This window comes from Haplochromis burtoni, unplaced genomic scaffold (assembly GCF_018398535.1).
Source record: "Haplochromis burtoni strain Fernald_Lab_line unplaced genomic scaffold, NCSU_Asbu1 Contig_6, whole genome shotgun sequence".
Taxonomy (NCBI): Eukaryota; Metazoa; Chordata; class Actinopteri; order Cichliformes; family Cichlidae; genus Haplochromis; species Haplochromis burtoni.
This window is the reverse complement of record NW_024582367.1, coordinates 1905859-1921491: the sequence shown is the minus strand read 5'-3', so window position 1 is coordinate 1921491 and position 15633 is coordinate 1905859. Positions and strand designations below refer to the sequence as shown.

Sequence of the window (15633 nt, the reverse complement as noted above, 5' to 3'; positions counted from 1 at the left end):
AATGAAAACTAAACTGAATTAAAACAAAGTCGAAATAGAATAAAAATTAACTAGAGAATAGAACTGCCCTCGGCTCACCTGATTCATGACCTCATCTTTAACATTTTTGCGGTGAGTTTGTCTCAATCACTAGTTTTAGCTCTTAAATATAAATCAGCTAAAGAGTTTCAGTGTCACAATTACTGACCTCATGTCTGGTTTCAAATCAGCTTTTTTCAATCATAAAAATGAGATGTTTGGTAAAATCCAAAATTGGTCTGTGTTAACCTGCATTTTTGTCCCTGTGGCTACAAAGCCAACAGCTGCTCTCTAACAGAACAGGAAGGGAGGAGACCCTGACTTATTTTAATGAAAACTGCCCACTGACTTTTTTTCCTCCCACCAATCAGGATGGAAACGCCCCACAGCTGAGTGTTCAGCAAGCTCGCCAACTTTAAAGCTTTCAGGGATGTTTTCCATTTTCCTGTGAGGTACAGTGTTCATTATTTCAAACCACTGTACACCCTGTGCATTAAACGGATCACAAAAATGCAGGTTAGGCAGGTATTCCAGACTTTGTCCTCCCCAGCAACGTTTTCCAGTTCTTCCTGGGGATCCCGAGGTGCTTCCAGGCTCCTTTAGAGGGCCAGCTGATAGTTCAAGACTTGCTAATCTTAAAAAGATACAAGGCAGACTGAGGATAATGGAACATGGCGGTATTTTATTTTAAAAACAAATGTATAATAAAATAAATGAGCGATGCAAAATTTAAACAGCCATAACTTTACACAGTAGCAGTGTCACTCCCCTCCATCCTCTGCCAGCCTTTTTCACAGCAACTTTTCTGCTTCTGAACGAGGCGTCAGTGAGAAGCCGCCTCTCAGTTTTGGTTCATTTTTTCTTTTTTAAATGGGTTTCATTTGTCCCCTTGGTGTATTCTGACTCCAAAATTTAGCAAAAAAACTGCATAATGGGACAAAAGGGTGAGAAAAAAACAGAACAAAACACGTTGAAGTCTAAAATACATCCATCCCTTTTTGTTAATGCACGACGTCACATTTGCAAAGGAGAAGGCACCATTTCTGAAGACGTGTGTGTTGTTTAAGCAGGCGCTTGCACAACGTTTTGAGTCAAAAATGCAAACTGGAAGGACACAGGAAAGGGGAAGCGTTGGACCTGTAGTGTTGAGAGACCTTATGCAAATGTGAAGAGAAGTGAGGAGGAGGAAAGGGCGGAGGGTAGGGGTTATTTCACACACACATACACACAAAAAAAAAAAATCTGTATTTACACTTGTTACATGTACGCAGTATGAAAACAAAAACTTTGAAGTTTTAAAAATCATCTGCATAAATTTTTTATCACCAGCAACATCGGTTATGTACAATTATATTAGTCTATTTCCTGTATCCGACTATAAAAGGCCTACATTATAAAATTGTTCTTTAGGTCTCCAATTCATCCAGAACCATCAACGTTACAACACAGTTTTCCTGAGTACAGTATGACGAGTGCCAGTGTTTGATCAATACTGCTCTGTGCCCCACTCAAGGTCACTTAATTCCTCTTTTTTTCTATTTTTTTTAATTTTTTTTAACACAGGAGGGGAAGGATCGACTGGTGTAACAGTCCACAGTGAGTCCCGCTGTTTGTTTTTGCAGAACAGAAACTGACAGAAAACGTGCGGCGCCGGCATCGAGCGCGCAGCACAGATTGTGAGATTAAACGACAGAGCACATCTCTTCCATACAACAGAAAAAGTGGAGAGCAGGACCGTTAGGCGGACAGGAGGGTTAGAGGAATAAAAAAAACAAAACTGAAATCCACTGACTCCGCTCAGCTGTACATCCTGTGAGCTGATGTATACGCATGAATGTGTGGATTTGGGGGTATCCATAATGTGCTTCTGCTAACTTGCACCACAGGGTGTTGCTAGGATGAGAAGGTGGTGACCAAGGCGATGATGATGATGAGGAGAAGGATGGCCAAACAGATTCCAATCCAGAGTTTTTTCTGCAGCGGGAGATAAGCACACAGGTTAGTCATTCCAGGAAAGAAAAATCAATCCCCCCCACCCCATCATGGTTTCAGAGTGGGGCCAATTTATAGTCTCTGACACAGAAACAAGTACAGCGGCCCCTTTTTCTGTGGGATAGATCGCTGGTTATAATAAGTTACAGCATATGAGAGGTCTCATTTTAACCCAACATGTAATACCAGGCTTGTTTTCTAGCTAACAAAGGCGTGGTTTGTAAAGTTAACCTTGTTTTTTTGTTTCCTTTTCTTTCTTTTGTGCATGAGCAACACACATCGTCTTTTTCCAATCACGTCATAAAACCAGAGCTTTCCCAACTGATCATCATGAGCCTGTGAAGCTTAGCTGGTGCCATAAAGTCTGACCAGATGGGGATTTAATTCAAAGAGTCAACACCCAAAGACAAGCTATTGTGTTTTCAGGGCCTGTAACTTGCACAACTTTTGAATGGCTTCAATAAACAAGCTAAAGTTGCTGTATATAAAAATCAGCTGATCGTGATCGGATCAGGTGGGAGATGCTCAAGATTAAAGCAGTTTTCCTGCAAAGCGCTCAACCTCAAGCCAAGATTTAGTCACTTCTATTTAATTTTATTTACATAGCGCCAAATCACATCAGCAGTTTCCTTAAAGTGCTTTTCACTTTAAAAAATTTTTTAAAAAAAGAAATCAGTATTTAATAATAAAACCATCCCCTTTGAGCAAGCACTTTCCGACAGTGGGAATAAAATAATCCTTTTTAACAGGAAGAACCCCGCAGCAGAACCAGGCTCAGGGAGGGGTGGCCATCTGCCCCGGTGGGACAAATCTGGATCTTGTTTATCCAGAGGGTCTCATTTGTGAGCTTAAAGTTGACCTGAAGCTGTTTGATCAGTGCGATGTGTCATGTAAACACTAAAGTCGCTCCATTTCATAACCATAAGCAACATTCAGGAGCGTTAAAGCATCCCAGCATTCGAAATACAGCTAGAAGATGTGCCTGGTATCAAAAAGGAGACGTTCACATGCTGTTGCTTGTTTCGACCAGACACCTTTCCCACATAGTTATATGACACTTCAAAGTTACCGAAAAAGCACTTTAAGTTTTGTCCAATGAATTATAAGGGGGAAAAAAGGGTCCTGGTGCTTGGCTCTCATCTCTTATCGTGTAGTTAAGAGCTATGAAGGCTTAAAAATGCACACATGAGACCCTAATGTGCAAAATTACAAACTGAGAGCAAAAACTGATCAGGAAAGTGTTTGCTCAGGTTATATATTAAAGGCTTTTTTTCCCATATATCCTCACTTCACAGGAGTCGCCCCCTGCTGGCCAAGAAAGTAGCACTTCACTTATCACACAGTCTAGGATTTTTAATCTTTTTAACGAGTCTGATAGAACCAGACAGATGGGATTACCACAATATTTGAGAAGCTTAGTTTATTTGCTGTTCTCCTCCATCAGAGCAGTTTCCAGTGTCAATATTTACAAACTCTCCGACTCTGGAGCGTGCTGCCGTTAAGCACACAGAGGCCGCTGCTCTGCACGTTTAGCACAGTGATCGAGTTTTAGTGGCGATCCAAACAGCATTTCTCTGCAAGGCAGCATTTTCCAAAGCAGAATAATGAGGAAACTCGTTTCAGGAAGTTTCACCTTGCGTCACTCATGTGAATACAGGGCAGAGCTATTCTCTCATAACAGCACGGAGGAGGAAGAAAAACAAAGAGGATCGGAGCCCTCTCCTCGTTTTCCCTGTAAAGTACCCATGAAACCAAAAGAGGATACGACTCTCTGCAGCACAAAGTGTCCGTTTATTGTTATGCATCTCTGCTGCTTCTGATTTAGTTTTTTAATTTAAGAGATTTTAGGACAACTGCTTACACTAGGAAAGCTGGTATATTTATAGAAAAAGGCACTAAGAGAATATTAGGAAAACAGCAAGTCGTGTTTCCATCTCTTCATCAACACATTCTGGTTTTCCAAATTTAATGATAACCATTAAATTAATTACTGTTTAATAACAAGCTTAAGGACGTATTTTCATAGATTTTACAGTTTCACTGAGTGTAGTCTGTGTAACTCTGACCTCTGAATTGGAAAATAAGTATTTCTCATCCTTTTTTTTTTTTTTTCCCCAATGTATTAACATCAGGTAATGTCTGCATGGAAATAACCAACAATCATGCTTGATGACAGTTGGTTAGGCCTCTCTACACTCGCATTTCTGATCACAAGTCCCACTAAAGGACTTCAGGTCATCATGCCACCCTCACTGAGTCTGATTCTGACATGTGTACATGTAGGGCTCTGACCAGCTCCTGCTCTCTCCTCCACACTGTGGAGACCCTGGAGGAGCTGAAAGGGGTACAGGTACTATCTCATGCCAGTAGCAGCGAAACAAAACTAGAGGAGGGATAAGGAGAGAGCACGCACTGTAAAACCATTTGGCAGTTGCCTTGTTGTTGCCTTTCTACCAGTTGTTGCTTTAATTTGCACCAAAGCAGCTGAAATTATAAACGTTTCTGCTTCCTAACTGGACAGACTGATCCTCCTGAAGTTCACTCTTTGTGTTGTTATTTTAGAGAAAAGTGAGAACCTGCAGAAACGAGCACCTTAATGTGAATGTGGGAAAACAGTCTCTTGGCTAAGAGGCTTCGCATCGATTTGCATCCTTGTTTAGATTGTGTGTGTAATCGAGCTGCGAGAAAACTTGGCTTCGTCGTTGCTGTGAGTGTAATCAAAGTAAAAGTGACGCTTAGATCGACTGATTAAAAAACTGTCCTTTTCATGATGTCATTCAGGTTTCTCTGTGCGTACCTTGCGTGATCTATGCTGATACGTGACCGCTTTCTCCAGTTCGCTCTTTGCTTTCTCCACGTAGTCTGAAGACTTGTTGATATTGTTCTCAATCCTGTCCACCATCTCGCCCTGCGGTGAACAAAAACATCACAATCAAACGCCATCCGCAGCCCGAACCAGCTCCACCGACTTCATTGGCGCTGCGTTACCTGAGCCTCCACCTCCATGGCGAGGTACTGGAACATGTCGTGCAGCTCTCTGATGCTGCTCTCCAGCTTCAGGATCTCATCGTGCCGGGACTCGATCTCATTCAGAGCCTGCCTCGTAGCTTTAGTATCACTCAGGATCTGGACACCATATTTATTAGGGAAATCGTGGACAGCAGAACCAGGCACAACTTTTCAGGGGGTCATCTATGAACAGCAGCACAAAACCTGCAGGATTCTTCGCACGAGCTACTTGAGTTAGACTACAGCACAGCTAAGGGCTGCACAGGATATTCTTACCATATCTGTAGTCCTGTTTGAGCAGTTAGAGAGGTGTGTGAAAGTTACTAAACCTGCAGCCACAGAACACCTGCATCTGCTGCAGGGAAGTCTGTGTTGTGGTTTCTCACGTTGAAACACACTTTCCTTTTTGTTAACTTTGCACGTACTCACATTTTGGGTGAAAACATCCGTCTGCCCGCTCTCGAGCATCGCATCCAGCTGCTCATCTGTCACGTTGCTGCCAGCTGAAGACAGGAGAAAATCGAATCAGAGCGTTTAGAGGAACGCGCAGAACGGTGAAGATATTGTTCTGTCCTCGTCTACAGCTGATTACAGCGCTCCCATTAGCATTATTCACACTCTACTACAGTAGCTTTGCATGATTAGCAGTTCAAAATAATCTCTTTATCTTAAACTTGAAGGCGTTTCAGCCATTCCCCTTTTAGCCAACCCTCTTCTGACTGACGGGTGGAGCTGGGTGGGTGAGCTTCGAGATAAGAGGTCCCATTTAGGTCACTGTAATATCCATACATCAACATTTTAGAGCAGTTCAAGGCCTGAGCTTTTTAGTTTGTACCTAAACTGACTTCATTATTTGACTGTATGGTTTCGTTTAACAGGAACGCCCACCACTGCAGGATATGACAGGAAATTACAGCAGTGCTTTCTAGTCATTCGTGACCACACATGAAGCTGTGCAGAGCTGCTAGCCGAGCACCTTTGACTCATCTTTGGTCAAATCAGCTTCATGGTGTCGGAATTCTTTTAAAGTGAACTTGTGCTTTTCCTTTAATTCATGTCCAGTTTTAAAGGTCGATGATCAAATTTTAAAATAATGTGATCAGTTTATGTACACGTACTCCCTGTGAGCCAAAAGCTGAGGCTTCAGACTGTGTTCTTCTAGTCTTGGCTCAGTATTACGTTACAGAGAGGGGATATTTCTAATATGGTCACAAACCCCACCCACCGGCCACCCAACCCTTCTGTGTTTGAGGGGCAGCCAATTAGGAGAAAGTTGGCTTAAAAAGGGGGAGGAGCTAAAACTGCTTTTGATACAGTACAAGATTAAAAAATAAAATAAAGGATTATTTTGAAATGTGAATCATGCAAAGCTACCCTAGTAGAGGCACACTGTACATTAGTGTGAAATATCCATCTCACCCCCTTTAAACATATGTTGTGTCATTTTAAAACAGAAAGTGACAGAAAGAAGAAAACGGCATGGCGTTGTCACCCGACTTTAAACCTCCTGCCGTAGTGTGGAAGTGATCGGTAAAACTGATTTCCCCAAGTGAGACCACAGACCACAAAAATCTGACAAGGTGACAGATATATCTCCTCGGTGCTGCGTGCTACTCACTGATTTTCAGCTGCCTCTGTATTCTTTCCACGTTTCTATCCCTGTACTGAGCCTGGATGGTGTTACAGTGGCCCATGAGCTCCACAAACTCCTTGGACAAGATAGTGTGCTGGCAAAAGGAGAGCGAACGAAAAAGGAAGCAGAGTGAAAAAACAAATGTAGTCGTAATTTCCCTCAAAATTTCCCCAAAACCAGCTGTCATTTTCACAATGAGTGGCCGTTACAGATAACACCTACGATTTAGCTGCTTTTAAAATGGTTAACAGTAACCGCAGTCTAAACTATCAGCACAGCATTCATTTCCACTTTAAGGCTATAAAGAGCATTAAAACTGATCATACGCCAGTCACATGACCTCGATGGCATGCTGTTTACAGAGAAAATAGAAAGAGAGGGGCGTTATGTTTTTAGCTGATTACAAAAAGTCTCGGGTGCTACCTGTGTGCGCTGCATTCGAGTATTTATGGGTATGTATTTCCCATCATCCTCTCCCTTCTTGGGCTCAATACCTGTGGAAAGATGGCCATAAGTCAAGCCATGCTGAACAAAATAATAAATCTTTTCCCCCTGCAGCTCAAAGATACTCACTCTTCAGCTTTCTCTGGATTTGACCAGCCAGCGTTTTGATCTCGTCTCGAAGAGTTTGGAGCTCTTTCTTCATATCTGTGCAAAAGATCAAAAATTTAGCAAACAAAACCCTTGAATAGGACAACCTGATCGCCCCCTCTCCTCTGACAGTTTACTAACATGCTTCTGTCTGCAACTTTCGGTGAACCACTACACCTTATATATGACGATATATTACGCACCTTCCTTCGGTAGCGCCTCGCCCAGCACAGTTTTCTGTTTGTTCTCGAGGTCAGACACCATCCTTTTGAGCTGCTGGAGCCCCTGGTGAATTTCTTGGGTCTGACGATAACAAGGAAAGAATTTTAGGGAACAAAAGAACTATTTTGTTAGCTCAATTTATCTCATATATCAAGCAAATCTCATCCTATTCCCTCTATCAGTCCTTATAGCTAAAATGGGTGCAGCTCCCTCTGATATCTATGAAGCAATGCCAACATATGTAAGCTTTCTTTGTGTTAGCTGACTCAACAACACCTAAAGTCCCCCATCAGAGACAATAACGGGTATCACACAGGCTTTCTGCTTCAGGCTCTGACTGCACTCACAAAAACAAGGCACTACTGCAGCAAATAATTCAGAGAAGCAGTGCTGCAGAAAAGTGTTTGTTTTGTCAATTCATATATTAATATACCATCACATGAAAAAAGAAAGTTTCCACTGGACTCTCTGCAGTTCTGTAAGAAGAAGTAAGTCCGCAGCGTAACCAGATCCCCTCTTAACCCTACGCCGTAACCTGACGTGCACCTCCTAAGAAATATAACTACATGCTGGGTCGATGCAGCACACAACACGTGGAAGGTTATGGCGTAGGGTTAAGAGGAGGTTCCAGTTTTGTCAGTTATGACGCAGCTTTCCTACGCATTTGATTAGGAACACCTGGCTGCTACTTGCCCTCTTATTTCCTGCCGAAGCAACAAAGGTTTTTGATGAGACAGCTGCAAGTTAAAGCTGTGAAATGTTTAACTTGATTCATCATAATATTCAGTGAATTCAGGACTAACAATGGACCATGGCTCAATCAAAGCTTTATTCGTCACATGCAGGTTGCCCTGCAGTGAAATTAACCAAAACACTGAACATAACCTTCTGCAGACCAGGTCATGTGTTCAGTCTAAGTTACCATAGTGATCCAGCAAAGTAAAAAGCCACCTTCATGACAGTTGAAACTGACTTCAGGCTCAGTATGGCTCGCTAACCAATTAATCTGCCTTACAACTAGACTATTCACGCTGGTTGAACAACTACTGATTTTTTTAAAATAAAACACTTGCATACAGCACCGTTAACCCACTTATTTATGCAGTACAGTTTAAACTGCTCTGACTCCTCATCTATTTAACCTGACACTGGATGTCCAGCCTCTATGGCTCTAACCTTGGTCCTTATCCTCCAGCTTCTCTCCTCCTGTTGGTGAATGGTGTCACAAACATAAACGTCTTTCTAAAAATTTATAGTGGCAAGAAGGTCAAGTGGATCAGGCTCAGAGGTCTCATACTTTTCAATGTTTTTGCTTTGGACCAATAAAAACAAAGAACAAACCAATTTCTATCCACGGGCCATCAGGCTGGATCACTGATGAACTGTCGAACTTTAATTATTCATAATTGTACATTTGCAATTTTGTGCATTTATATTAACCTGTAAACTGTGTTTTGCTTGTAAACGTCTTGAATCTTGAAATATGAGAATATCTAAGGCATTCCTGAAATATTAGTCACACTTTTTGGACCTTTAAAATACTTTCTAGAGGGAGTTTTCCATACCAAGAATAAGACTCCAAGGACAAAAATGTGGATATGCATAAATTGATAAGTTTCTTCAAACCATTTTAAATCAAAACCAAAAGATATTCAAACACATTACTACAGAGGCCTAAGATCAGCGCAGAGAATAGTCACATTTTGTGATATTAGGTGAATAACTCTGGTTCCTTACTCGTGACAGTTCGCGTACAAGGAGACTGGGATTTAGCAGACAACGATTTGTTGACAAAACAGGTTAAGAACGCATCAGCAGCAGTCTGTGATATTTAAGCCTCTGTAGTGCATTTTTGTCTCTCTTTTGCACAAATGTAAAATTCAGAAGTGTGTGCAAACTACCAAAGTGAATGAGTAACAGGAGGACAGTGCAGATCATTTGATTTTGGGGGATTTTCCAGAGAGAAGTGCGTGATGTTTCTGCCTCACCTTTCTGAAAAAGGTTTCATTTTCCTTCTCTGAGCCTCCAGGTTTGATCAGCGCTTTGCCCTCCTCGTCGTCATCCGAAGCCTCTGCGGTCTGAAGTCACATTGATTTTAAATAACATAAACAGAAGAAAAACAGTGAGTGCTTTTTCGCTGTCCGAGGATGTGAATCATGAGCCCTGCCCTGTCCCGGCCTGCCCTATCCTTTAAGGAGAAAGGACTGAAACGGAAGTTGGAAGTAAAACATCAATAAAGTCAACTTTTATAAAGAGAAATATCTGCAAAAAAATCCCACTTAACCACTTTTTGATTCCCTCTGCTCGTCTAAGTTGTCCCTGGAGACTCTTAGGTTAACTCGGGTAAAGTAGTGAACTGGGCTAACTTAGCCACGCTAGCGGAGCTAGAGCTAATGTTAGCACTTTACTTTGAAACTCACATTTCCTAATTCTTTAGTCCGGTCCCTCATTTTTCCAAAAGCGAAGGGAAGAAATCAAAAGTAAAAAACGCTGCACTGAAATAAAGCGAGCCGCTTCCAAAGCGTAATATCCGCAAAGTTCACGCCGCCGCTGTCATTCAACTAGTAAACTCCAGCGGCAGCGCGTCTTCTTCTGCGGCCCACTCAACACTCAACTCATCGACTCACTGGCGCCCCCTGTCATAGCAGGAGGAACTGCTGAAAGGCTCCAATCGTAGGCTTTCTTCCCAAATACTCACTACGTAGAATAATCTAGACATATAAAGATAAATAAAAAATATGTGCGAATATTTATATAGATAAATAAACACATATTGTGTAGATACAGTGGAGATATAAAGGTCGTGACTTTAGGATATTAAGATTAAGGAGGCACAGAAAAAGAGAATAGATAATTTAGTGGACAAGTAAAGGAAAAGAGGAAAAAAAATAAACAGGAAAAGCAAACAAAGACTAACAACAATATTTTTGGTCATGGGTGTTGTAATGTAATAAAATGCAATTGTAGACCTCAGACCTCAGAACTTATTACAAATTTTAAAATTATGCCAGTTTTATATGGTCAGTAATATTGCTCTTACTCTCCTACTTGCAGATGCTGTTGATATGTCGACTTAAGATCTAATGTTATTTTCATTGTTCTGTGCCACCTATAGGCACCAAAAGTTACATGTGGGTCATATTGTGGCAGCATTATAAACAGTGTGACTAAATTAATTTTAAAAACATTGATTTGTTCCAATCGGCCTGTAACTGCTGTTTAATAGTTTCTACCGACTGGAGAACAGCTGTTACCTCAGGAATCAAAATCTTTTTCTATAAAAAAAGAAACTACACACAGAGGCAGAAACAATTCAGTCCATGGTTTGCTTGTTTTAATGCCTAAAAAAAATCAGATTTCGCTATAAGTGATGAAGTTACTGGTGCAGTCCAAACAAGTTGAAAGTAAAACCCTGTAAAATCAGCTGTCTCCTGAGTTGGTGTGAAAAGTGCAGCCTCTGAATCTGAAGAGTGCTTTCATTCAGATCCAAATTATGTGGAGGTAACTGCACTAGAACAAGAAAGGTTTGCTTTACAAATCCCGAAAGACGTTTGAAACACCTGATCCCTGCTGAAAGTGAAGAGTTCGAACATTTCAGTTTAGGTCACAGCTCTAATATCTGCTGAAAATCAAGAACTGAAATTATGGAACAGCCTGCAAGAGCATCAAAACTGAAGTCTGCTGCAGCTCCATGACCACAGTATACAGTGATCCTCCAAGAGTCTGCAGCAGTTCTTAAACTAACTGCTGGAAATATCTACACAGCCTGTGGCACCAACACTGAAGCCCACTGCCTGCAGAAACACCACACATTCTCCAAACTGGTCCAACTCTTCACCCTGAGCTGAGTGACACCACAGTGAAAGAACCACAGGCTGCTACACAGACTGTAAACACGAGCAGTGAATTTTACGGGATGTTTCTGAGAACTTTGAATTCAGTCAGACATTGGGCAATGAGGCAGAACAGATAACAGCCCTAGAGGAAAAGCATGCTGCCTTAATCTTGGAGATAGAGCAGTGGAAAAGGACTGCGTAATACTCAAAGAGATGAGGCAGAAAAAGCAAGGGTATTTCTTCAAGTAGAAATTTATAAGAAAGGGGAAGTTGCACACAAATGTTTCCCAAAAATTGGATGAACTAAAAACAGGTCTCAGCATTTAAAGAGAAAAGAAAAATAATACCGAGAACTTCTTAGCGCTAAGAGGAAACTACCAAACTCCAGGCAGAGCTGGCCCAATTTTATGGAAAAATTCTAGTTTATCCTCATGTGTAGAGTTAGGTGGTTAGAACTTCACTGTATGATTTTGTATAACCTTTGTATGCTCAGATGAAGTATGTGTATATGTCAGCGTGACCTTGTGAAAACTGCTTAGCTTTGCTTAAGGATGTTTCACTATGTTATCTGCTAACTGTTTTGCTCAGAAGGATGAAACTCCAGTGCCAGGAGCTTCCCATGAAAAGATAGTGGGAGTTGTCCTCTGTCCAGCCACAACCTGTGGGACAGAAACCTGTTGTAACTAAAAGACAAACAGAGTTGTGTGCGGGGAGTAGAGACATCCCAAGGGTAGAGCTGGCATGACCGTGAACTATGAATTTTGATGTGTGTTGGCTCTCCTGCGCACAGTAATAAATAGCTTGATCACAGCTCTTTCCATGTTGCAGACTTTAGTTACAAAATTCTACGACACCAAAGAAACCTTCAAGAACAAAGATCCCTGTGGGAGAAGGACAGGCTCATAGCTGTGCACTGATCAGGACGAGGGCGGCATTTGTAGGAACCTTGAAGCAGAAAGTGAGTGACTGACTCATGATTTGATGAACAGAGTAATGAAATCTCAGTAATCAAAAAGATAATCAGGAAAAAAATTCTGCTGGATTTTTAAAAGGGCATAAATGATTGCCTTAACTTGACCTCCGCCTCAACAATGAAACTTGTTTATGTTAAGTCAAATTGTAGAGCACTGCTTTCACATTAATTTATCATAAAATCTTAAAACAACTCATAAAAGTAAACATTGCTATATCAATAAACCAACTGTTATCATGCAGATGCATTGTTAAGATATGGTTGATAAGCTGAATGAGTAAAACAACCTGCAGCAGCTGGTTCTTTGAGCTGCATGACTGCTGGTTGTCCACAGGGTGGCACAATCTCCTAACCTAAACACAAATGTTACTCATACAGGAAAGCTTTAGTCCAGCGCCTCAAGCCCACCTTTAAATATCATTGCCTATTGGAACAATGCAAACATGGAGAAGGACTGAAAATATGGAATTGGTGGAATGCTACTATGCCAGCTGACACACAAAAAAAGGTTATGTGCAGCACATGTGGGATCAGTAGAAAACCAACATCCACAATGAGCTAGAAGGACCTGGCAGCTCAGTGCAATAACATCAGCAGAAGATGGTTACTGTTGAAGCTGGAGATCCAGAGGTTACAGCACACTGGGAACAATGGTGAGCAGTATGGACATAATGATGGAAGAGACCAGAGGTGGCTGACAGGACCAAAGTTGCAGGAGGTCCAAAGGTGCCCTCTAGACTATTGGACTGCGTACACCAGGGATGGGCAACTCCAGGTCTCAAGGGCCGGTGTCCTGCAGATTTTAGATGTGTCCTTGATCCAACACAGCTGATTTAAATGGCTAAATGACCTCCTCAACATGTCTTGAAGTTCTCCAGAGGCCTGGTAATGAACTAATCATTTGATTCAGGTGTGTTGATGCAGGGTGAGATCTATAACCTTCAGGACACTGACCCTTGAGGCCTGAAGTTGTCCACCTCTGGTGTACACAGACAGGCACAAACGAGTGACTGGGATAGAACATCTGTGCTGCATATGTACCGTTAGGAGACACCACCATTGGGGGTTGAGAAGAACTGGGCTAAGGTACTGTAGGACCCTCTGGGAGTTTGAAAATTCTGCACAGCATCTGAGGTATATGTAAGACTGCACGCTTCTGAATACCTCTGATATGGTGCCTGAAATCTGCTGGAGCTGCCCTCCCAGTTTTGGGGTTACAACTCCTAATGCTCCGATTACCGCTGGGACCACTTTGTACTTTACCTTCCTTCTACTCCAGATGTTCCTTCAGCCCCTGGTACAACGTTGTTGTCAAGCTTCCAAAGGCTTGTTAACAACTTTGGAAAAGTAGTGTCAGCGTTTGAATCTAAGTCAGACATACATCAGCTGCTACCCAAGGAACCGTTCATTAATTAAAGAAATATATAATGAGGTCTATCTTTCTTAAAAATGGCGAGAACAGTAGCCACAATGATCAATAATCATTAGAAATATATGTATCTTTGGCAAATCCAAGAAACCTATAGATGCTTGTCATGGTTGTTTGGACATCCTCTGTCAGCACATTTCAGTCTCGATGTTTTGCAACTCAGTCCTTCCTGGTAAAAGGGCTAAAGTTGCACTCTGCAAAGCTCTGCTGGCTAGATCCTTATTACCTTAAATATAAAAGAAATCAATATACTGCAGCTTTAGATGCAAAAATTAGATTCAGTTCAATTCAGTTCAGTTCTGATATTACACCTTAGAATGAAACCAATTTAGCATTGTATGTCTTTAAGGGTGTCCTATTATGCTCATTTCTGACTGCTCTGCTAAAGTAACTCTGCATAATTAACAGATCTTATTTTAGAGCACGATGTATCTTGAAATAAGCTTTTTGCCTCCTTCCTTTAAGCCAGTGGATCTCTAATTTTGGTGTGTGGAGAAACTTACAGGTGGAACATGGACACGGGTCCATGAGATGAAGCTAAGCTGAATGAATATGACTTTTATTTTCAAGAAATTATTTTTTCTCAGACTCAGACAAAAGTTTGAGAACCACAAGAGAAAAAGAAAAAGATGTCTAGTGCTTAGAGCAGCCTGGGATCTGGCTCTGGGATTACTTATTCATCAGTCCTCTGGAACTCATTGCACTCTGTAAAGTCCCCTTAGCCATATTTTTGTCATCCCATATCAGTGTGTGTCAGGCTTGAAAAACACTCAGTCAATGAACTATCCAACATTAACATTATCTTTGTCCCTTGAATTTTAGTAATACTTGCACCGAAAATAAAAACATTTGCTGTATTATTGTTCACAGACACACAGCAAAAGCAGAGATGAGATCATTTCCACATAAAGAGTGGGAAAATGTATGCTTACAGGACTCTCAACAACATCCTTATTTAAGACTCTTATCTTGATTTGAACACATCAAATGCTGAAACTAAAACATTAATGAGCTCCCCAGAGCTGCTACAACTGATACAGTTTTATCTCTCTTATCGTCTTTCTTTCACTCACACATATCTCTGAGGTCATGCCTTTCCCTAAGCCTCCCATCAGAACCAAATCAGAACCACACAGGTAAATATTTATCAGATCTTCTATTAAATATTGTTTATATCCCCTGACCTCCATCATACAGCCTTGTAATTATCTACACAACAAACTTTGCAAGAACCTAAGTGATCTCGGAGAGCACCTTTACTTTTGATGAGCACATAAATTCTGTTTTTAACTGTTTCTTTCAACATAAGATTGTTGCTATTTGCTCCCAATTATTTTAAAAAATTAATTAAGTTTGTAATTTTTTTTGAAGAATATTTTAATGGCACATTTTGACGCTGCTACTGTTTTGACACATTCACCCTGCACCATGCACTCTTTGCGTTGGTTGGCTGTCCATCACAAACAGAAGGTTTAAATAGCAGGTGGGTTGGGCTTCTGAGTTCAGAGCTGGTGCTGGATCCCTGGGATCGTCATGTTAGTGATAACTGCTCTCTCTAACATGATACAAAGTGTAAGCTAGAAAAAAAATGAGCATTAAAAGACTGAAGCCTGAAGTTTTTCCTCATGAGGATTACTTATACACGTTCCCCTCAAACCACCACTGCTGAAAAAAATGAAAAAGTACTCACAGTTAAAACGAAATTGAAATGTTCTGGGTTTTAGCTGGCAGGAGTGGCACCTGGTGTCGTCTTCTGCTGTTGTAGCCCGTCTGCTTCAAGGTTCAACGTGTTGTGCGTTCAGAGATGCTCTTCTACATGATTCGATTGTAATGAGTGGTTATGATGGTCATGTTGTTGTATTAGCTCGCCTGATATTTTCCTTCTTTTGACTGTTTCTCTGTAAACCCTAGAGATGGTTGTGTGGGAAAA

The 15633-nt window shown here is 41.3% G+C and overlaps 1 protein-coding gene across 1 annotated transcript; it reads right to left on the bottom strand.

Annotated features, from left to right (window-relative positions):
• Positions 1-674: 674 nt before the first annotated feature.
• Positions 675-10083, bottom strand: stx4 (syntaxin 4). Its single transcript, XM_005913726.3, has 10 exons — positions 9886-10083; positions 9454-9543; positions 7447-7546; positions 7226-7300; positions 7076-7146; positions 6638-6746; positions 5449-5522; positions 4999-5136; positions 4808-4918; positions 675-1992 (listed from the first exon to the last, which is right to left on the bottom strand). The coding sequence occupies exons 1-10, from the start codon at positions 9913-9915 to the stop codon at positions 1912-1914; spliced, it is 879 nt and encodes a 292-aa protein (XP_005913788.1). The 5' UTR covers positions 9916-10083; the 3' UTR covers positions 675-1911.
• Positions 10084-15633: the final 5550 nt, after the last annotated feature.

Excerpts from the sequence above, each read along its gene's own strand:
- stx4 (XM_005913726.3), bottom strand. The coding sequence starts at position 9,915 with ATGAGGGACCGGACTAAAGAATTAGGAAAT. Across the intron at positions 9,544-9,885 it reads GGACTAAAGAATTAGGAAAT|ACCGCAGAGGCTTCGGATGA; the intron begins GTGAGTTTCAAA and ends ATGTGACTTCAG. Across the intron at positions 7,301-7,446 it reads CGAGGCGCTACCGAAGGAAG|ATATGAAGAAAGAGCTCCAA; the intron begins GTGCGTAATATA and ends TCTTTTGCACAG.